The sequence below is a fragment of the Stegostoma tigrinum genome, chromosome 16 (genome assembly GCF_030684315.1).
Source record: "Stegostoma tigrinum isolate sSteTig4 chromosome 16, sSteTig4.hap1, whole genome shotgun sequence".
In the NCBI taxonomy this organism is placed as follows: domain Eukaryota; kingdom Metazoa; phylum Chordata; class Chondrichthyes; order Orectolobiformes; family Stegostomatidae; genus Stegostoma; species Stegostoma tigrinum.
Window position 1 is genome coordinate 14119199 of NC_081369.1, and position 24678 is coordinate 14143876.

The following is a 24678-nucleotide window of genomic DNA, read 5'->3' on the forward strand; positions in this document are numbered from 1 at the left end:
ATCCCATCTACCTTCCCCAGCCACACCCCTCCTCTATTTCTGAAGAAGGGTCCCAACACGGAACATCAGCTTTCCTGCTTCTCTGTTGCTGCCTGGCCTGCTGTCTTCCTCCAGCTCCACACTGTGTTATCTCCGTCTCCAGCATCGGCAGTTCTTACTATCTCTGGGATAGGCTGGGGCTTTTTTCACTGGGGCACAGAAGGTTGAGGGATGAACTTTTTGAGGTTTATAACATCATGAGGGATATATACAGGGTTAATGGTAGGTGTCATTTGCCTGAGATGAGGGATTTCAAGACAAGGGGGAATATTTTTAAGGCGAAAAGCGTGAGATTTAAAAAAAAAACATGAGGGGCAAATTTTTTACACAGTGGGTGGTTCACATGTGGAATGAATTTCTAGAAGTGATGGATGCAGACACAGTTACAGCATTTAAAACACGCTTGGACAAGTACATGAATAGAAAAGGTTTGAATGGATATGGGCCAGGAGCAGACAGGTGGGATTAGTTCAGTTTGGGATTATGGTCGACGTGGACTGGTTGGGCTGAAGGGTCTGTTTCTGTGCTGTATGACTCTATGATACTTACACTGAAAGAAATAAATCTCGGGGCTAATCAGTTGATGTTCAGCATAACAGGAGCTGAGTCCCACTCCTAAGACTTACTCAGACCTGAAACTTTTTAAACAACTGAATGCAATGGAACTCAACCTAAGAGGCACCCACTGCTCTCAGAAGCTGCCCTGACATCATGCACCAAGTTTACAAAGGCTCTTGTTTTTATTTAAAGTAAGAAATATCACTATGTACATGGGAAGCACCCTCAATATCCATACAAAGCAAATACTATACCAGGACATCTCTTATGGTCAGGCCCAAATCACATCAAAGCAAAATACTGCAGATGCTTGAAATCTGAAACAAAATAAAATTACTGGAGAAACTCAGCAACTGTTTTATTTTTGAAAATATAACTACATTATGTCCATTGGTTCCTGCTTACACATCTTCAGAGTTACATCCTCTAAAAATTCCAATAAATGTGTCAATGTGACTTTTCTTTTGTACATCTAGGTTGCTTCAGTTTAATCAGATTTTTGGAAGCACTGTTGCCACATCCCCAGTATTTAATTGTACAGTGTTACTTACCCCTAAACTAACCTTCCAGCTCAGTGAGCAAACTCACATCCAGAACCTCAACCTGAGCTACAAATCTTCTCAAAACTCACTTACCCCTAAATTGGAAAATTGGCCTACAATCTCTCGTTTTCTCTCCTCAGCCTCCTAACCTATGGAATTTGGTAATTCATGCAAACTTTAATCCTTGGAAACTTTTTAGAATATAAGGAAATTCTGATATATCAGTAGTATGCACTATCTTTGACAACCGCTTCTCTTAAAACTTTATGTTGTGGGGCATTAGTACTAGGGTTTGTCAACACTAATTTTACAAGTTTATTTCTTTACTTGAACTGAATTGAATTCCTCATTCCAGCTGGACTGTTGGTTCCCTATTATTTATGGAATTCTTTGTTTCTTGTTTATTCTTGCTTATTTTCGATAATTTCTTCCCATTGTTACAACAACTGAAACAATCTGTTGTAATGTCTCTTGTTGTTTTACTCTTGTCCTCTTATCTCTTTTCCGACCAATCTCTTCAACCTTTCTTTTGCTAATCTCTTCAACCTTTCTTTTGCTAATCTCTCCCAATCCCCAGGTTTATTACTCTTTTTTGCAACATTACAAGCCTCTTCCTCTGATTTAATATTAATTTCTCTTGCTAGCAGTGGGATTGCCCTCTCTGTACATTTTGTTCGTTAAGGGAATGTACATTTCTTGCAAATTATATATTAATTCTTTCAGTGCTAGCCATTCTTTACTTATGATCATCTAAAAAAAAAGCGGTGAGGAACAGCTTGAGCAATCACAAGTTACTCAGGCTAAACTACATGGTTGACAAATTATGGGAAAGAATTCCAAGGTTATGAAGCCCTGCGGCTGGTAGATTCTCATAGTCTTGAACTATCCTCGAAATGATAGTGCAATCTCAACCATTTATAACCATGAGAGTTCATTGTACAACAGGAGCTGTGTCTTTTATACAGGCCATAAATTTGTAGTTAAAAGCACTGGCTACTCTTGCGTAGTATCATTGTTATTTATAGGTAAGCCTAGAGTATTCACCAGTAATGTATTAGAATGTTCAGGCTAATTCCTTTCACACGTGCACACTGTTGAACAGAAGTCATTGAATAGTGACCATGAGCAAAATAAGTAACTAATTTTTCCTCATTACAGCACAAACAATGAAATTATTTGCAGTATCTTCACAAACTGTGAGCCACTGCTGTGTACAGATCAGGGAATCAATCTCAGGCTTTTTTTAAATTCCTATCTCACAAATCCACATTATGATGAGACCTTTACTCATGGAGAGTCTAACCCTCACTAATATTTAGCTTATTCAGCAGGTAAAATTTCTGATCCAATAGGGTCTCGAGTCAGAGACAGACCCATACCAGAATTTGAATTTCTATTCTGTTTTGGCGTCCCTGTAGAGCACTATCAGATTGCTGCAAAACCTCCAAAATATTCATGCAAGGCCCTCTCAACTCATTCTGCAATGTTAAAGGTTTCGTGGCACTCTTCAGAGAAGAGTGGGTAATTTTTTCAATGTGCTGGTTAACATTCTTCCCTTATCATAGCATAAAAATGCATAAGGTTGACTGATGCTTAATCAGACTGTTGTTTATGTGACATTGCTGGTACAGAATGTATGCCATGCCCGCCCACATACCAAAGTCACAGGAATTTATGAAACAATCCTTTGTGCGAAGTGCCTCAAGTTATTTCCACATTTTAAAGAAACTATATAAGCATAGAACAGTAGAGGCAAGGTAGATTGAAACGAAAGAATTTTATTGCATAGAATGAGGCCTTTAATTCCATCATGCCTGTGCTATCTCTAAAATCGAGCAATCTAATTAGTCCTATTCCCCCAGACCTGTCCCAGCTTATTTTCCAGTCCTTCCAGCGTGCTTTGTTTCAGCTCTCTATTTTTATATGAACTCAGAACCATACAATGTTTGCACGTGATGCTATTCCCAGTTTTCAGCTTTGATTGGACACATGTGTTCATGACAATCATAAACGATCAGATGCTGAGGCAAGCCCTTTTATTGCTTAAATTTATTAAGCATACAACAATCTGAGATACTGGACTATAGGACCAGTTTATTTCCATACAATTTAGAGGTGGGATTTCTGCTACACATGCAAAATACGTCTGAGTACGATTAGTAACACCTACATCTGAATTCATATGAATCACTAAATATAAGGAATATATGAAATAAAAACCAAAAGAACTGCAGATGCTATAAATCAGTAACAAAAAACAGAAGTTGCTGGAAAAGCTCAGCAGATCGGGCAGCATCTGTGAAGAAAAAAATCAGTTAATGTTTTCTTCACAGATGCTGCCAGACCTACTGAGCTTTTCAGCAACTTTGTTTTTATTGTAAGCAATATATCACCCAGTTCATCTAACAAAATAGCTTGCAAAGTAATCAAATATAACAAGGTGTAGAGCTGGATGAACACAGCAGGCCAAGCAGCATCAGAGGAGCAGGAAGGCTGACATTTCGGGCCTAGACCCTTCTTCAGAAAATCTGAAGAATTTTGAAGAAGGGTCTAGACTCAAAACGTCAGCCTCCCTGCTCCTCTGATGCTGCTTGGCCTGCTGTGTTCATCCAGCTCCACACCTTGTTATAGTAGATTCTCCAGCATCGGCAGTTCCTACTAACTCTTGCAAAGTAAACATGTGTTTAATAGTCAAACTGGTCAGTTCAGTTCTTTTCATTGGTCTTCCTCAGCAGAGACAGTGATTTTTTTTCTCTCTCTCAGCAAGGTATTAATACCTCAAACCAACTGGTAATAGTCTTCTTTAGATTCTCCCTTTTTTCTCCACCTCCATCATGGTCAACTGATTGTTGAAGTAGGCTCTCTTAAATCTAACATTCCTTTCGGCGCACAGTTTTGCTTAATATGAGGACAATCTGCTAGGTCCAGGCTGAATTGTCTCTAATGCTGGATTTCACCTAATTAATGTGCAGAAGTCTTGTCATTTTGAATTGTCTAAATTAAAGAGTCAATGCTTGGCTCAGTAGCAGCCTTACCACCTCAGTTAGGAGGACAGAAGGTTCAAACACCACTCCAAAAATCATTACTGGAGCCTCAACTATATTAACAGCTTAGTTGAGGTCATAAGAGTGTTGCAGTCAAATTTGCTTTTGTTGGAAAGGCACGTAGGAAAACAAGATACAAGAGGTACAGAAAAAATGTCTCCAAATGGATATAAAGGGATTAGGTTAGTGAGCAAAAATTGAGAAGAATGTAGGAAAATTAGAGATTGTTCAATTTGGTGGAAGAATAGAAAATCAGAATATTGTTTAATGGAGAGGAACCACAGAATGCTGCAACACAGAGGGATTTGTGTGTCACTGTAGATGAATCACAAAAAGAAATCAGTATGTAAGTACAAGAGGTAATTAAGACAACTGCAACGTTGGCCTTTTTGAAAGCAGGATATGAAAGTAAGGAAGACATTTTTCAATTGTACAGGTTATTGGTAAGCCTGTAGCTAGACTAAGTTTTGATTGTATTTAATGGAGGACGGAAAGCAGTTCAGAGATGTTTCACTTAATTGTCTCCCGAGATGGACAGGTTGTCTTATGATGAAAGATTGTTAGGTTAGGTGTACACTAATTGGAGTTTAGAAGAATGCAACTGATCTTTTTGAATCATATGAGATTATGAGGGGGCTCAGCAGGGCAGATGCTGAAGGGATGTTTCTGCTTGAGCAGCAACAGTTTAATAACAAGGCGGTGCCCAGTTCAGACTGAATTAATGGGGCAATTTTTCCTCCCAAAGGATAATTAATCTTTGGAATTCTTTGCTGTCAACAGTAGTGGTGGCTGTATCTGTGTCAGAATATTATCTCGGCTAAGTGCTCTACAAGGGGGAGTCACAGGTTATGGGTGGTGTGATGGTGGGCAGCAATAAGCAGAAAACAAATTCAAGGTCACAATCGAATCAGCCATGGTCTTATTAAAATCAATTAGGCATTGTAGCAGAAAAAGGCCATCCAGTCCATCGAGCATACTCTGCCATTCAGTCATGGCTGATCTGATAATCCTCGACTCCATTCCTTGCCTTTTCTCCATAACCCTGGATTCCCTTACTAATTCAAAGTCGATCTGTCTCAGCCTTGAATATAATGAATGATCACAACTCAACAGCCCACTGCGCTAAAGAAGTTCCCAGATTAACTACTCTCTAAGAGAAGAAATTCTCCCCATCTCTGTTGTAAGAATACAGCTTCTTATTTTGAGATTATGCCCTTAGTCCTAGACTCTCCCACAAAGGAAAACAACCTCTCCACATCTACCCTGTCGAGTCCCTAAGGGTCTTGTAAGTTTCAACAAGGTCACCGCTCATTCTTCTTTATTCCAAAGAGTACAGGCACAATCTGCACAACCTCTCCCCCTAAGATAGTCCCTCCATACCTTTCTCAGCCGAGTGAACCTTCTCTGGATTACACCCAATGTGAGTATGTCTTTCCACAGATAGGGACCCAAGTCTGTTCACGGTAATCCAACTGAGGTCTGACCAGTCCCCTGCGTGGTTTTAGCAAAACCTCCCAACTTTTATACTCCATCCCTGCCCCCAACTCTACCTTCTACTAGTTAGGCAATCCCCTGTTCATGCTAATATGCTACCTCCAAACACAATGGACTTTTATCTTTTCAAGTACCTAATGTACAGTACCTTATCAAATGCCTTCTGAAAATCCAAGTACATTATGTCTACTGATTCCCTTTTATCGATTCTGCTTGTTACCTTCTCAAAGATGTCCAGTAAAGTTGTCAGACATGATTTCTCCTTCATGAAGCCATGGTGATTCTGCTTGATTATATTTTGCATTTCTAAATGCTCTGCTCTTACAGACTCTGACATTTTCCCAATAACAGATATTAAACTAACTGGCCTTTAGTTCTCTGTTTTTTTTTGTCTCCTTCCCTTTCCAAATTCTGGGATTTCTCCAGAATTTAGGAATTCCTGCAAGGCAACCTCTGGTGCATCTACTACCTCTGTAGCTACTGCTTTCAATATCCTAGGCTGCATTCCATCCATTCCAGGGGCATTATTGGTCTTTAATCCCATTGGTTGTCCTTGCACATTTACTTCAGTAACTGTCACTGTCTTAGTTTCCTCTCCTCCTTTTGCCCTTTGAATACTTAGTGATTTTGGAACGTGATTAGTGTCATCTACTGATAAAAATGAGTTGAGGCCTAGAACCATAGTCTTGTTGAATGGTGTAGTAGCTTTGAAGGGCTGAATAGCCACTCCTATTTCTTAGAACATTCGAGATAGAAGCAGGAGTTTCAGCTCCTGGAGCCTGCTTCACCATTCAGCAAGATCATGGCTAACTTATCCCAGGCTTCAACTCTTCTTTCATGGCAGCTCAGCATAGTCACCAACTTTTTCAAAATAGCTGATATTTCAAAAATGTGTCTATCGCCTCTTTGAGCCTCTGCAACTCTCTGGGGGAGATAATTCCTGACGTTCATTAACTTCTGGGAAAAGAAATTCCTCCAAATCTCAGTTTTAAATGAGAGCACTGTTGTTCTGTAACTACGTCCCCTAATTTGAGAGATTCCTCTATTAATGGAAGCATCTTCTTTACATGTCCCTATCAAGCCCCTGAGAAATGTAAGGTCTTATGGCCTGCACTTATCACCGAGACAGATTTGATCATGTATCTTACTGCTGTTTCCAGAACATGTGTGATTTCTATAATGTAGTTTGCTGTGGAGGTTCTTCCTCACCCAGATGGACCATTCACTTTGCATGCACACATGGTGGTACAGTGAGCAATAAGCAGCTCTATCCAGACACCGATCCTTTGCATCATTGAAAAAAAACACCCTCCTGCCAGTCAATTCAGTAAAATTCATCAGGTGGGAAAGTCTGCTCGCAATGTTATCGCATATTCACCTTGTTGCTTTAACAATGTAACAAGTAAGTACAGCGTTACACTTTGGCATTATAATAGAATTTACAAAGCATGTTACTTCTGAAATATTTGCAGAGGCTGGTATCCCATCACCAAGTCACTCTTTATTTACACATGAACAGTTTCTGGGGCTCTGACCAGCCATCTCAGAGGCAGTCCCTTGAGGGAGGAGAGGCTCTCAACCCCCTTTTAATATGTCAGTCAGGGCTCACTAATTGGCCCAGGTTAATAGCCCCAATCAAGGATAGTCTATAAGATCCACCTGGCCCTCATTACAATCACTACAACTTAATTCATGACAACATTTGTTCAAATAGTGGCATTAAAACAATGTTGCTCAACTTGTATTAAACTGGTAATCAAAAATACTTGAAAAGTACTTTTATTTCATTTCATTCAAAGTCTTTATCAATAGTTATATTGTCTCGTGTCACCACGATAACTTTTCCATCACCTTCTGCCTGAAGGATGCACGTGAGGTCCAACCTGTCAGTGGATGTTGCAAGAGATTTCTTGGAATCATTTGTCCCTCGTTGCCCTTTGTTATCCCATGAGATCTACCTTCATTTACATATTGATGCAAATATGCTATTTGGATCATACCTTTTCAAAAGTAAATGCTTGTAAATCATGAGGTCTACAAATGTAAACACGACCTTGTATGTGGAAGCTCTTGTTCTCTGCAAAAACCCATTGATGGTGATGCTGCAAGATAAGAGACAAACATATCAGCGGCTGATCCTTAAAATGATTTCAATGAGAGACACTGGGTAATGCAGCATTTTGTGCATTAATACTTCCATTAATTATTTTATTTATAACCAACATTTGTGGCAGCGAACATCAGAACCGAGTACTTATGAGTGGATGAATTTATCTAATGAGTTATGACTATCTCTGATGCATACAAAAATTAGCATATGTCCAAGATTTAGATGCACATAGAAATACTGTAAGACCTTTAAACTCTGTCAAGGGCACGCAAGGGTAAATAGAGTCAGGATTATACAGCTTGGAAACAGACCCTTTGGTCCAACCCGTCCATGTTGGCCAGATATCTTAAACTGATGTAGTCCCATTTTCCAGCATTTGGCTCATATCCCTCTGTCCCCTTTTTATTCATGTACCCATCCAGATGCCTGATGAATGTTGTAATTGCACCAGCCTTCATCACTGTTAAATCTTTCCCCTCTCACCTTAAACTTATGGCATCTCGTTTTGGACTCCCCTACCCTGGGGAAAAGATCTACTGCCTCTCATGATTTTATAACCCTCCATAAGGTCAACACTCAGCTCTGACATTCCAGGGAAAATAGTCTCAGTCTATTCAGCTTCTCCCATTAGATCAAGCTCTTCAATCCTGGCAACATTCTTGTGATTTTTTTCTGAGCCCTTTCAAGTTTAACAACATCTTTCCTATAACAGGGAGACCAGAACTGAATGCTGTATTCTAAAAGTGGCCTCACCAACGTCCTGTACAGCTGCAACATGACCTCTCAACTCCTTTACTCAATGCACTAACTAACGACAGCAAGTGTGCCAAATGCCTTCTTCACCATCCTATCTACCTGTGAATCCACTTTCAAGGAACTATGCAACTGCACCCTTGGTCCCTTGGTCCCTTTGTTCAGCAAGATTCCCCAAGGCCTTACCATTAACTGTATAGCCCTGCCATCATTTGACTTAACAAAATGCAACACCTCCCATATATCTTAATTAAATGACATCTGCCACTCCTCAGCCATTGGTGTATCTGATTAAGGTTACACTATACACTGAGATAACCTTCTTTGCTGCCCTCCACATCTATTTTGGTGTCATTTGCAGACTTAACAACTGTATTCCCCATGTTCACATCCAAATCATTTACATAAATGATGAAAAACAGTCAACCCAGCACCGATCCTTGTGGCACACACTGATCGCAGGCCTCCGGTCTGAAAAGTAACCCTCCACTACAATCCTCTTTCTCCTACCCTCAAGCCAATGTTGTATCCAAGCTGGCTAGGGAATGGTCCTTGTGGAAGACTGAGAGGGGTGGGGAGTGGGAGATGTTCCAGACGGTGGGATCTAATTGGAGTTGTCGGAAGTGTTTGAGGATGTAACGTTGGATGCAGAGGGTCATCCTCAAACACTTCCGCCGACTCCAATTATACTCCCCCACCTGGAACAGCTTCTACAGCCTACTCCCCTCTGCCTTCTGCAAGGACCATTCACATTGCCACTCCTGAGTTCGGGTCACAGTCCCCAAAAACCACCCAAACCTGCCCCCCGGTACCTTCCCCTGTAACCGTAAAAGATACAACACCTGCCCACACACCTACCTCCCTCACCCCCATTCAGCACCCTAAACAGTCCTTCCAATTGAGGCAGAGCTTCACCTGCATCCCCTCCAACTTAGTCTATTACATCCACTCCTCCCGATGTGGTCTCCTCTACGTCGGTGAGACCAAATATAGACCAGGTGACCATTTTGCCGAGCATCTCCACCTGGTCCGCAACAACCAACCTAACCTCCTGGTCACCGCCCATTTCAACTCCCCATGCCTCCCTCTCTGACATGTCTGCCCTCTGTCTCCTCCAGTATCACAGCGATTCAGAATGCAAATTTGAAGAACAACACCTTATCTTCTGCCTGGGCACCCTACAGCCTGGAGGACGCAACACTGAGTTCTCCAATTTCAAATAACCATCCTACCCATCCCCCAGACTCCCTTTCCAGCCCCACCTCCTCCCTTTCAAGCCACCTTATGACCCTCCCTTCCAGCCACCAACCAGCTTCATCTGTCCCATCGACCAAGCAGGTCGTATCCACCACCAGCGTCCACTTGTCACCACCATTCCATACCACCCCTCCACCCTGCTCTTTATCTGCAGCTCCCCCTACACCCACATCCAGCCCTGGCGAAGGGTAATACCCGAAATGTTAACTTCTCCTTTCCTCCAGATGATGCCTGGCCTGCCATGTTCTTCCATCCATCAGTTTGACTGTCCTTTTCCGTAACTATTTTAAAACTAGATCAATTGTGTTTTGGCGTAACAAAAAAAAACATTTTGTTTGATTATTTGAGTTTCTGGTTGCTGAAATTACTAACAGCAACTATGGTTTATAGGAATAATTCAGTTAAAATCTTGGCATTTTAAAAATTAAAAACCACTGTGGTGGTGAATAACATCTACTGCTCTGGATGTGTGATAATATTTGGACTGAACAATATGGAGCAAAATGGAATCAAATTTATTGTGCAATTCATCATTAATTGTAATTAAAATCTTTGAACAAGGAAATATAAGGATCAATAAGCAAGGAATGAAGGAACAGCCAATTCAAACAAGACAATTCAATAAAGTACCACTGATGATCAGAATGGGCACTAAGTGACCAATGCAGTTAACCCTGGAATAGCAAACTACTCCCACCTCCACTATTTATCGTATTTATAAAATGTAACAAAACATGCAACTGTTTCACGATACAACATGACATCAATACATTACAAGAGCTTTGTTATTCTTTTCATAAACAAAACAATTCATTACTAATTAAGCATCCTCTTTAAAAGAGGCACTACTACAGTTCTGTATCAAAATCTTAAATGGAAACTGGCCAACTTTTATTAAAATGTAATTCCTCCTAGGACTGACAATGCACTCTACTAGCCCTTTCATGCCATCCCAGTCACTGAAGATCTCAAGTTTATCGTTGGACAATGCATGCTTCCTCTCCAGGGAGATGTGTTTCATGCTATTCAAACATTTCCTAATTGTAAGTCACAGGCTTGTACAAACTACATAAAAACAAATAAATTGGTTACAATTCATGCAGAAATTTTAAATACAGCATTGTATATCATGTTTCAAACATGAATTTCAAATTTTCAAACAAATGCAAATAATGACGTTTGTGAATGAATCCTTACCAGGCACTATGTTTCGTTTGGATACGCACAATTAACAGATTGGATTACTGAAACATATTAGTCGTCAGTGGCATCTGAACTCAGATTAATGAAAAAAAACTGCCCTCACTTGGTGTTGTTTCTGCAAAGTTCAGTCCTACTTTCCAATCTTTTGACTGTTTCCTGGTAAAAGTCATGAAATCATCAGCTGCTAGATACAACCTAATAGGCTAAAATTAACAAGAAGAAAATCTGCCAAAACCTGATACTCCTAAATGTAAAAGAAAAAATAGAAAAAAAACTTGAAAATTATTTATGCTTTTCATGGTAGTGCAGTTGTCAATTGGTGCGCAAGGATCCACCAATAAAAGTGATAATGATCAGATAAAATTTTAGTGATGTTGGTTGAGGTAGGAACATTAACCAGGAGTTCGCCACAATGATCTGCATTTACATAGCACACTTAACATTGAAAACTATTGCAAAGTGCTGAACAATAGCAGTATCAATAAAAACCTTGACTTCTTTTTTGACACTGAGCCATCTAAGCAGAAATCAGGAGAAATGATCAAAAGCTTCCTCAGATAGAGATCTTTACAAAGTGCACATTCACACACCAACTCCTAAATAATAAAGCTTCATAAGGAACATTATAAAACAAAATATGACACTGAGCCACATAATGAGATATTACGCCTGATGACTAAAACCTTGGTCAATGAGGTAGGTTTTAAGGAATGTTTTAAGGAAGGCTTTAAAGGGAAAAGGTTTGGGAGATGGGAAGAGAGGTGTGGTGATGGAATTCCAGAGCTTAAGACCTAGGCAACTGACAGCACAATCAGCAAATGTGAAGTGAATAAAACAGGGCTGTTCAAGAGGCCATTATTAGAGGACAGCAGATATCTTGGAAGGTTGGGGGATAGGGGGAATTTGAAAACAAAAGTTATGAGAATTTTAAAACTCAAGATGTGGTTTGGTTGGAATCCAACGTGGAAGTGTGCACATGGATGATAAGAGAATGGAAACTGGTATAAGTTAAGACACAGGCAGCAGAGTCTTGGATAAACTTTGGTAGAATGTGACAGATGAGCCGAGATACATTGAAACATTCAAGTCTCAGAATAACTGCGGCATGCATGAAAGTTTCAGCAGCAGATAGCCTGAAGCAGCAATGAAGTTGGGCAGTGTTATTGAGGCGTCTTGTATAAGCAGTCTTGATGCTGGTATAAATGAGGTGAAGGCTTCATTTTAGGGTTAAATCTAACATCAAGACTGTGAGTCATTGCTGAAAGTACAGATGCCAGTGTGATGCTCCTGAAGCCAGAAGTGGATATGTACAGCTGTCTCAAGAGATTCGTAGGGCTAAAGGAGAACATACCGATGGAAGGACAGCAGAAATAAAAAAAATAATAAATTTGAGGCTTTGTTCTATGCACTGGGCTGACGAGCGAATAAGATTTGGAGTGAGTTAAAGTATAGAAGCAGGTTTGTATGAGCATGATTTGAAGTGGTGCTGAAGGTAATAGCTGATGAGAAGAGCTTTTCAGTAGTCAGTTCTTGAAGTAAGAGAAGTACAAGTGAGGGCCCTTGCAGCCGAAGAGCTGAGGGAGAGTTGGAATCATGTGACATTACCGAGGTGGAAATAAGCAGCCTTGATCACAATGCGGATAAATATTTGGAAACACAACTCAGGATCAAACAACACAGAGGTTCGGGACTGAATACAGAAGAATACGAGGCAATCTTTTGAAGTACAGATTCTTAGAGGGCTTGACAGAGTATAATGGAAAGGTTGCCTTGGATTGTGGGGACTCTAGGACCAGAAGGCATAATCTCAGAAAAAGGGTTGCACGTTTCAAACATGAGATGTAGAGGAGTTTGTTCTCTCAGCAGGTAGTGAATATGTGGAGTTCTTTATCACAGAGGGCTGTCAAGGTCTGGGTCATTAAGTATATTCAACACTTAACTACGATAGACAGATCTTTAGAATTTTAATCAGTACAGTGTCAAGGGTTATAGGGAAAAGGTAGGAAAGTGGAGTTGAGGATTATCAAATTAGCCATGATCTCATTGGGGGAATTGACTTGAGAGGGTGAATGACCAACATCTGCTCCTACATCTAATGGTGTTACTCAGTTTAAGGGAGATACCAGGGATGAAAATAATGATGAGAAGATGGTGGGGACCAAAAGAAATAGCTTCAGTCTTTCCAGTATTTAGTTTGAGGAAATTTCCATTCGCCCAATAGTAAATGATGGACAAGCAGAATAAGAGACTATGCAGGGGTCCAAGAAGGGACTTCAAGGGAGAAAGGAGAGCGCTGTCAGAAAATTTGCCAAATCTCAAGGTATAGTCAAATGATTTTGGCAAGGCTTAGTATGTAGATGAGAAATCTATAAGTGTAAGGGTTAGCATAGTCCTAACCCTCACACCAACACAAGAGCAGATAATTTTGGAACTCCATGGTATGGGAGCAGGAAAAGAAGTCATTGTCAGTGATTCACTGTATAAACAAGGTAAGAAGAAACAAGCTGGGCCAGACCTAACCAGCTGGATGGAGGAGGACACACTGACAAAGGATGGTGTGGTCAACCGTATCAAAAGGTCGAAAAGGATGCGAACGTGAAATTGTGGGAAAGATCGGCACAGATTTAGGAAATGAATACATAGGTAAAAGACTTCGGAGAGGAAACGAAAAGGAATAGCACCACGGGATCTTTTATACCCACGGGAGACGCAGGCGAGGCATAGGTTTAATGACTCAGCTGAAAAACAGCATCTCCGGTAGTGCAGAAATCCAACAGCACACACACAGATTTCAGCCTGCATTACTTACTTGAGTTTCTTGGATGGGATTTGAAGTATTTAACTTAAAGATAAGAATGTAGCCACTGAGCCAAGGCTTGTGTTCCCAAACAAAAGTAACAAATACATGGCAGGTGATACTGAATTTCATCTCTCTAATTGAAAAAATGGATATACGTCAGCTTCTTGACGTTATTTATCGTAACGTGAAATTTACAGCCTAAGTGCTTACCTTATTGAAATTGTTCATTTATACTGAATCACATCAATCTGGTTAATTCCACCACACTCAAAGCATGGAGGTAAGTCAAAAAAAAACCTTTGAAAGCACTTTCAAAATTGGGGAGATCAGAATATTATGTCTTCCAAATGAAAGGCGTGGAGGAGAGGAACCTGTTCCTCCTTGGAATCATGTGCCATATGAAAATAGGAGCCTGGGGACGTTTCGTTATATGAAAACTGCATTCAACAACAACCTACATTGATGTAGAACCTTTAACATGGTTTGAAAGAAAACAGCTTAAGGTGCGCCAAGAAGCGTACAATCAGGCGAAAATTAACACGGAGGCACACCCCATTCTCCCATTCTCCCATTCCCACTCCCACTCCCACTCCCACTGAGGAGAGTGGAGCAAAAGTTCAGTCTTCATGAGATGACTGAAAGGAGGTGAGAAGTGGAAAGGTTGAGGGACCCAGAGAGAGAGAGAGAAAATTAGCCGGAGGCAATGAAAGAGGCTAAGTGAAACAGTCGAGCTCAGCTGAAAACTTACTGGGGGGAAACTAGAGAGGATGGAGGGTCAGCAGGAAGGAAGGACAACGGGGGGGGGGCGGTGCTGCAACTGCAGGTCAACCCCAAACCCGAAATCCATTCTAGAAAAAGCCCTGTCAAAACTCACAGGGCGGGGACACTGTAATTAAAGACTGTCATGAATATTAATGTCGAAGTGGAAGGCGGGGCTGCGTCAGGTGTATGCCGGCGCCGTACTGCCTTATTATGTTAATAGCGGGCAGTGAGAGGGAGCTGGGTTATACACACTAGTGGAATGTGAGTGTTGGAAAGGGCGGTAAGGACGGGACTAGGCGGTGAATTCACGGCACTGAAAGATAAAGAGAGATTCAACGCGCAGATTAAACAAAAATTATGGAGAAGCGCTACTTCACCATAGCCGAGGTGCAGGAGCACACGACGGTGGATTCCTGCTGGATCATCCACGGGCGGCGGGTCTACGACGTGTCGGCGTTTATCCAGCGGCACCCGGGCGGCGAGCAGATGATCGTCCGGCGGGCGGGTACGGATGTGAGCCGGGACATGGCAGGACCTCCGCACCGGCATAGCTCGAACGCGCACCGCTGGCTACAGCAGTACTACATCGGGGAGCTGAGCACGGACAGCGGCGCCCCGGAGGAGGATGAAGAAGAAATATTCTCCCAGAAAAAGCAGGTAACTCCAAGGGAAGGGGATGGAAAAGATCTTGGGCATCCTCTAAGGAAGACCACCCCCCACCCCACCAACGTCTGGTTCATCCGCTGAAGAGCGCCTCCCCACCTTATTCACTCGTGACATTTTGTGCAAAGTCATGTTTTGAACCTACTCGGGGACAAAAAACAGCAAAGTGGAAGTAAATGAGAAAGTTTAAAGCAGAACTTTTAACATACACACGAAGTGGAGTTTTAATAGAATTAACTATGGAGTGAGGGGAGTGGCTCATACAGCGATGAGCTCCCACCTTGGGGGATGGGGTTGATGGAATTTTTCCACACGATATTTTAAAATAAATCCGTGTAAACAACATACCCGGAAGCTCTGCATTCTACCGTGACTTAATGCTGAGCCTGTTTTCTGTGTTTTTTGTTTTTTTTTGTTTCTTTAAAATAAGAAAACACCTGCTCCAAGGCTTGGACTGAAAAGCAAGGCTGGTGTCTGGAGGGAAAAAGATATCAGAGAGGCGTCTCCTCAGGAGTGTGGGGGGAGCTTTTTATTTTGAGGTTTTTCAAAGAAAAATCCAAGTCCGACCGAAAGTAAAACAGACTAAGGCTTGTGACACATGTCGGAAGGGGGAAATGGGCTCAAGAAACACGAAGTATTTACTAGCTGAGTTGCTGCGAGGTTTGTACCCAGGAGAGAGCGGAGCGGATCGCAGACCTGGATAAACAGGTGCTGCGAGAAAACAAAAGGGCGTTAACCAGCAGGTTAATAACCAAACCGGTTTAACAAGAGCATTGGGGCCCACGGTTGGCATTTATTTCCTCGCATTTCTGCCTCCACCGCCACCCTCTTTTTTTTTTCTGGCTTTTAGAAAAAAGGCATACACAAGGGTGTGGGTATGGGAGGTGAGACTTGAACGTGAATTTTAAAACAAGTCCTTTGAATTTTTCGATCGTACCGAAACTTTGTCCAAATGTGAACTGTTGCCAGAGTTCTGTGGTTGCTCGAACCCGAGACGAACTGGCTATTGTAAGGTCACAGACGTTCTCCCCATTTGGTTTGGCCCTGTGTGACATTTGTCACTACATTAGAAGGTACAACATTCGAATTGCGCGGCTTTTCTGCCCCGTGTTACTAATTTCCTACATGTAGCTGGCTGAATACCTTCTTTAATTCAAGTTATTTGGTAATGGACATTAGACGGAAATTGTCAAATTCACAGCAGCGTGGCAACTTTCTTGTGCCGTTTTATTGTGTCGTATTCTTTGATCGAACTATTCGATTAATATCATTTCCCTTCAGCTCACTGATTTTTTTTTATTCGAGTATTTTTCAATTCCATTTGGAATTTGCTACAGAATCTGCTTCAGCCGCTTTTTTTTTCCAGACATTGTAGATGTCCTGAACACACACTTAAAACCAGTCCTTCTGTGCTCCTGTTTCCAACCTGATCACTGGAAAGTTCCTCTCCTTTTTCTGTATTGTTTCAATCGTCTCTGCGTTTGTACGTTCTCCTATGATCCTCTTAGCCTTCTCTGTTCGAAGATATTTCCCAGCATCAGGACATCAATGAAGTGCATTGTCCCTGGAATCATTCTAGTACATCAGTTCTTTGCAAGCTCCAAGGCTTTACATGATTCTTCAGGAGTTGAACTCCGAATCGAAATGAGGCCTGATCAGTATTTCAAAAATTTGCCATTACATTCATGCAATTGCTATCTCCGTAAATATTACAAAAAGTGTCACTTCTTTTCATGCACTGCCATTTCTTCTACTCCTGTACTTCCAGCAGTTCATTGCCTCAGTTTTCTTTGCAGCTGTTTAAAATTGTACTGTTTAGTTCATTTATGGCTGTTCTCGGCCTTTCTATCAAAGGCTACCCTTCACATTACCTTAAATCTCATGTCGTGACTGCCTGTTTCCTCAGTCTCTTGTGCCTGCTCCTGTCCTCACTGACTTGTGATACTTGAGATTTGTACCATTAGCAAATTTTTGAATTTGTGCTCCGAATACCCAAGTCCGAGTCATTAACATGTAAGCCAAAAAAACTTAAGCCAACCCATAAAACCTGCTTGTTAAAACGCTTAACAATAAAAGATGTGCTGGTGTTAGCAAAACCATGCTTACCTGATCATCTTTTATTTCAGTGTGGTTAATTTGTATCTAAGGTGATAAGGTAAATTTAACAATACAAAAAGCTACAATGGAAAAACATCATGGGACTGCTGGAGAAGTGAGAGACCAGCAGTGATTTTTGTCCATGAATACCTTCAGTGGGTGTTGGAGGTGATGTAGTTGGAAGCAAAGCAACATTATGTGAGCAACTGTTCTGCGATCTTTGGATAGAGGCTGAGGCAAGTTTTTATATGTAGGAAAAGTAGTCAAAATTGTATATTTGGATGGACTATTGAGAATCAATGACTTTTCTAGCTGCTTCCTGATTTTAAATTAGCATTAGTCTAATGTTAGTAGCAAAGCATGTATGCACAAACTTGTATTCCATACAAAATACGTTCTCGCTTTCTTGGAATTGAAACCTTGCAGCAATAGTTTGAGCTTTGTATTGGATGTGGGTACTGCTGTGTATTCCAGTACTTGATGCCCATCCCTAATTGCCCTGTTGAAGGTGTGAGCTGCTTCGAGAACTACCCCTTTGGTTTGTTACATGTTACCTGGACACCAGTGGTGAATTTGCTCTTGTGAACATTTGTGAATTGACTTCTTTTTTTTTAGGCATCTAGAAGAGCCTGGATAACATTTTAATTCTTTGCAAAGACTTATTATCAACTCTGCTTGCTGCTTTCTTCTCCCCACCAATAGTTAACTCAGGTCATCAGCACAGTCTGTGGGTATGTGTGATTCCTAAAATGTGTCCAAGTGCTATGTTTGGTAACCTGGGTCTGAGATTACTCTTGGTTTCAAGTGGGCTGTTGGCTGAATTTTTTTTTCCATGTTTTCTTGCCTGCCTTGCTGTGATACCAGCATTAAAGTTGACCTCCCCTTTCTTTCAGGGTTTCAATACTGAACATGTAATTCTCTAGCAGTTGTGTGGTTCACCTCCTCTTCTGTCATCTTACAAAGAATCTCATCCTAAAAATCTCTGCATACATGATTTTAAGTGATGAATCTTTAAATTGGGAGGGATGTGGCAGGTGTCTGTTCAAGTCTTAGGCTGTTTTCTTACAGTTGTCAGCCCTTTGAGAGCTAATTGTGTCTCAGGGTGAGAATGCCACAGTGGTTGAAGATGATATAATGTACCTTTGCAGCAAACATCCATTGAGGTGGTATGATTTGGAGAAGCATGTCTGAATTTTATAGCGAATCTAGCAGAGAGTTGCTCATACTGGGTCACAGGGCATGATCTGTAAATGAGGGAACGCAATATTCTTTGAGGAATTGTTCTAATTATTCAAAAGGCATTCAGAAATGTCTCTGCTAGTAATGCTGTCAACCACCTTCATCCTCCACATCTAAGTCTGAATTGACTAGGGTGCAGGTTGAATCAAGAGTTGAAACTGGCCTGTCACAAAGGTATCACTACAGTTGTTATGGGAGATTTCAAAATGCGGGTAGACTGGGAGAATCAGGATGGTACTGGACCCCAAGAAAGGGAGTTTGTGGAGTGCCTCCGAGATGGATTCTTAGAACAGCTTGTACTGGGGCCGACCAGGGAGGAGGCAATTCTGGATCTGGTGTTGTGCAATGAACCGGATTTGATCAGGGACCTCAAAGTAAAGGAGCCATTAGGAGTTAGTGACCATAATATGATAAGTTTTAATCTGCAGTTTGAGAGGGAGAATCGGAAGTGTCAGTATTGCAGTTGAATAAAGGGAACTATGGAGCTATGAGGGGGGAGCTGGCCAAAATTCAATGGTACAATACCCGAGCAGGGATGATAGTAGAACAACAATGGCAGGTATTTCTGGATATAATGCAGAAGGTGCAGGATCAGTTCATACAAAAGAGGAAGAAAGATCCTAAGGGGAGGCGGAGGCAGCCGTGGCTGATGAGGGAAGTTAAGGACTGTATAAAAATAAGAGAAGTAGTATAACATAGCAAAGATGAGTGGGAAGCTGGAGGACTGGGAAGCTTTTAAAGAGCAACAGCGGATAACTAAAAAGGCAATACACAGAAAAAATGAGCTATGAAGGAAAACTGGCCAAAAATATAAAGGAGGATAGTAAAAGTTTTTTGGGTATGTGAAAAGAAAAAAAAACTGGTTACGACTAAAATTGGGCCCTTGAAGTCAGAAACAGGTGAATTTATTATGGGGAACAAGGAAATGGCAGATGAGTTGAATAGGTACTTTGGATCTGTCTTCACTAGGGAAGACACAAGAAATCTCCCAGATGCAGTAGTGGCTGAAGGACCGAGGATAATGGACAAACTAAAGGGTATTTATATTAGGCAGGAAATGGTGTTGGATAGACTGTTAGGTCTGAAGGCTGATAAGTCCCCAGGACCTGATGGTCTGCATCCCAGGGTACTGAAGGAGGTGGCTCTAGAAATTGTGGACACCTTGGTAATTATTTTCCAAGGTTCTATAGATTCAGGATCAGTTCCTGCGGATTGAAGGGTGGCAAATGTTGTCCCACTTTTCAAGAAAGGAGGGAGAGAGAAAACAGGAAATTACAGACCGGTTAGCCTGACGTCAGTGGTGGGAGAGATGCTGGAGTCAATTATAAAAGATGAAATTACGACTCATTTGGATAGCAGTAGCAGAATAAGTCAGAGTCAGCATGGATTTACGAAGGAGAAATCGTGCTTGACTAATCTTCTGGAATTTTTTGAGGATGTATCTATGAAGATGGATAAGGGAGAGCCAGTGGATGTAGTGTACCTGGACTTTCAGAAAGCCTCTGATAAAGTCCCGCATAGGAGATTGGTGAACAAAATTAGGGCACATGGTATTGGGGGCAAAATACTGACTTGGATTGAAAATTGGCTGGCTGACAGGAAGCAAAGAGTAGTGATAAATGGGTCCCTTTTGGAATGGCAGGCAGTGACCAGTGGGGTACCACAAGGTTCAGTGCTGGGACTGCAGCTGTTTACAATATGTATTAATGATATAGACAGAGGCATTAGAAGTAATATTAGCAAATTTGCTGATGACACAAAGTTGGGTGTCAATGTGAAATGTGAGGAGGATGTTATTAGAATACAGGGTGACGTGGACGGATGCACGGCAGATGCAGTTTAATGTGGATAAATGTGTGGTTATACACTTTTTGGTGGCAAGAACAGGAAGGCAGATTACTATCTCAATGGAGTCACCTTAGGTAAAGGGGAAGCACAACGAGATCTAGGTGTTCTTGTACATCAATCAATGAAAGCAAGCATGCAGGTACAGCAGGCAGTGAAGAAAGCTAATAGCATGCTGGCCTTCATCACAAGACGAATTGAGTACAGGAGCAAAGAGGCCCTTCTGCAGCTGAACAGGGCCCTGGTGAGACCGCACCTGGAGTATTGTGTGCAGTTTTGGTCTCCAAATTCGAGGAAGGACATTCTTGCTATTGAGGGAGGGCAGTGTAGGTTCACAAGGTCAATTCCTGGATTTGCGGGACTATCATATGTTGAAAGATTGGAGTGACTGGGCTTGTATATGCTTGAGTTTAGAAGGATGAGAGGGGATCTGATTTGAGACGTATAAGATTATTAAGGTCTTGGACACTGTGGCGGCAGGAAGCATGTTTCCACTGATGGGTGAGTCCAGGACCAGAGGGGACAGTTTAAAAATAAGGGGTAGGCCATTTAGAACAGAGTTGAGGAGAAACTTCTTCACCCAGAGAGTGGTGGATATATGGAATGCTCTGCGTCAGGAGGCAGTGAAGGCCAACTCTCTGGATGCTTTCAAGAAAGAGATGGATCGGGCTCTTTAAAGATAGTGGAATCAAGGGTTATGGGGATAAGGCAAGAACAGGATACTGATTGTGGATGATCAGCCATGATCATAATGAATGGTGGTGCTGGCTCGAAGGGCCAAATGGCCTACTTCAGCACCTATTGTCTATTGACCAAGTAGTGAAAATTAGAAGCAGGCCATTCAGCCCCTCGAGCCTGTTGTTCCATTCGGTAAGACCCATCTCTTTGCTTTGAGTTCCACATTGCCACATACTCCAGATGAACTTTGGTTTCCTTGCTTAACAAGAATCTATTCACCTTGTCACAAATATATTCCAATGCCCTGTCTGTTCTGCCTTCTGAGGCAGGGACTTCCAAAGTCTGTCACTGTCAGAAAAGTTGAAGGGTGACCACTAATTATTAAGCAGCGTCTGTAGTTCTGGATTTGCTACAAGTGAGTATTCCTTCCATGTCCACCTTCTCAATACTGTTCAAGATCTTGTGAAGCTCAGTCACATCACCCCAGTGGAAATAAGATGAGACTCCCTGAACTTTCCTCAAGACAACCACCCACTCATTCCAGATATCAATCTAGTAAGCATTATCTGGACCACTCAAAACACTTGCATCCGTTCTTACATAAGAATAAAACTGCTCCTAATTTTCAAGATGTGATCCCACCAATGCACTGGATATATTTATATACACTTTATATTCTGTTGCATTCATTATAAAGTATAGAATTCCACTTGGATAGAAACTTTGTGACTTGTACACTGGAACACCTCTCCCTCCATCCAAGTAATCTGCTTTTTTAAAAAATTATTCTTCCTGCTAAAGCAAACACACTCCATATTCACCCACGTTATGTTCCATCTGCTGGATTTTTGCCCACTTGCTCAACCTATCAATCTGTCTGCAACATAAGTCCTCTTTGCTACACGCTTTCCTATTTATCTTGGTGTCATCTGCAAATTTTAACTCCCCTCGTCATAGACACTGATCCACCTTGTAGAAAGGTAAGGCTCCAGCACAGAGTTCTGCAGGGCTCCATTTCTCTTTACCTGCCTATCCAAAGCAAACTTCTAATGCATACTGCTTTCTGTCAGCCTGCCAATCTTCTGTCCGTGCTGACATGTTCCCTCTTAAAGCTGCTACATTGTGCAATAACCCTCTTTTATGGTGAATCTTGACAAATGTTTTCTGTAAATAAAAGTACACCAAATCTACAGGGTCCCCTTTGTATACTGCTCATTATTCCTTCAAAGAACTCCAACAAATTGGTTCAGCATGCTGACAACTTGCTGATTGCTTTGCTTTGTTTTTTTCCAAGTTCCAAGCTTTAACTTTGTGAATGATTTGCTTCTAACTCTTTGCCCACAGCAGATGCCAGTTAGCCAGTCCTGTAATCTCCTGTTTGCTGCCACTCTCCCTTTTGAAGAAGGGCAAGGGAAGTCTATTTTCCGGTCTTTCCACATCTAGCAATAATGGAAAATTAACACTCAATGCTCCTTCTACCATATTAGCCACCCCTGTTTTAAACCATACAATTAATTCCATTGGGAAGTGGAGACTTGACAGCTCTCGGCTCTATCAGTTTTTTTTTAGTATAGTTTTGCTCGTGACTGGAATTGCACCAAATTCTACCCCCCACCCATGGCCTGTTTATAGCTATCACTGGATCAGGTTTTTGTATCCTCTATAGTGAAGACAAAAGCAAAGTATTGCTGTGTTTTATCTTCCCACGTCCTTTTATTTTCTACCATTAAGTCATTCTCATATTCTTGCCGCCCACCACCAGCACTCGCATTACTTTTCCTTTTTGTGTAGTGTGATGCCATGCTGAGTGGATTGCAGTGTCTACTCTGTAATAGTGTTCAAATCTGCACTGCCAAAGGGCCTTTGCATTAGCTTGTTAAATGCATTGCCGTATGTTTTTGGGTCCTCATGGTGCAATGATAATGTACCTGTCCCTGAGCCAGGAGGCCTGGGTTTAAGTCACACCCGCCCCAAGACTGTACTAACATCTCTGAGCAGGTTGAATAGAAAATGTCTACTGTCTCTTTTTAAATACCCATCAAGACTCTTGCTGTCTGTTTTTACACTTTAAGCTGGGTTCCTGTTGTACTTTCCTGTTGTACTTTCCTGTTCCTAACCAATCTCTTGACGTTCTCTGCTGCTCTTAACATTTACTATATATTGCCGGGGTAGTTTGTTCTTCGTCCTGGGCAGCAAACTACAAAATAAGTCAGGCGCTTGATTCTTTAGACCTTGTGCCTTTACATACTGGCCCCATGCCATGATTTATGAAGGAAAGAGTACTGTGCTGTGCTTCTGTGGGATTCCAAAGCATTTTTGTGATGGATGGATTTATATGCACTCATTTTGCCTTGGCATTATGTTAGGGTCCCAAAAGTTGGAAGACATTTTGACAGCACGTAAAGAGTGAATCATTTGTTATATGAGTGCAGAGTCTATAAGATACCGTGGATCATGTGAGCAGTATTGGCAAGGACACCAGATTCCACGCCTTAAGAATCGACCATGCAATTGGATTGCAGATGCCATTCGCTGAGCCCCTTGGCATTTCACAATGATTTAACTTTTATTATCTGGTGCAACTGCATAAATTTCTAGGTTCCTGAATTAAATTTCATTCTGTGTCCTGATGTAATTGGAAATCTAGACCTCTGTTTTGATCAGGCCTATAAAAACCTGTTTTAATGTTTTTTTTAAATTAGGTTTTTTTTTTGGAGGGATGTAGGGGGAGTTAGTGGCAGGTGGGGGTTTTGAGTTGCAACATGAGAATTCAGTCTCTTATGTTATGAATTGGAATGCCATGCCTTCAAACCAGTCTTCAGAGATTTGAGTACATGTTTCCAAGCTGATGAGTAGCACTGAGGGAGTGCTGCTCAGTCTGTTTCAGCTAGGATGTTGAGCAGGGAACCTGAATGACTCCTAGAATGAGCGTGAGCAATTCCTTGGTTTTAAAAAAAAAAGCACCAAAAAAGCAAGGAAGTGGTCATTTTCTGGACCATTCATTCCTCAACCAACATCACTATCAAGTCAACTGTTCGCTTATCTCATTACAGTAATGGCATCCCTTCAAACTAATTAGATTATCTGTGACAGCTGCTATATAAATGCAAACTCATTCCTAAAAATCACACTGCTTTTATAGATTGAGATTGAATGCATGCCAGCGAAGCAGAATGATTAAATCTGTTTGACTTTTCTGATCAGCCTCACTTGGTGAATTATGAAACTGTATACCTGTTCCTTTTCTCTCTCATTGTTTGGACTCCTAATTAATTAACTTGTTTTGAACTAAACAGTTCCTACCTTTTACAAGAGTAGAATGTTCCTTAAATATTATCCCATTGGTTTTTCTCATTCTCCTGGTTATTGTTGCGATTGAACCAAAACGAGGCAGCTTTTATTCCAAACATATCCTTTGAGTAAAGATTATCTATTCAAGTATGTACAAAGATTCTAAATCATATCTGTACAGTCTTTGCATAGAAGCAAAACAAAACAATGAAACTCTGACGTTTCTTTGAGTTTATCAACAGTTGCAAGAAAAAGGCACTTTCTCTTTGTGCAGGAAGCAACTGATATTTATTTTGAGGCATC

At 41.3% G+C, this 24678-nt stretch overlaps 1 protein-coding gene across 1 annotated transcript in view; it reads left to right on the forward strand.

Annotated features, from left to right (window-relative positions):
* Positions 1–14788: 14788 nt before the first annotated feature.
* Positions 14789–24678, forward strand: part of fa2h (fatty acid 2-hydroxylase) — a 103676-nt gene continuing 93786 nt past the window's right edge. The window contains exon 1 of the mRNA XM_048546820.2: positions 14789–15219. Within this exon, the coding sequence (XP_048402777.1) occupies positions 14920–15219 (300 nt within the window). The 5' untranslated portion in view covers positions 14789–14919. The remainder of the gene's footprint in view (positions 15220–24678) is intronic.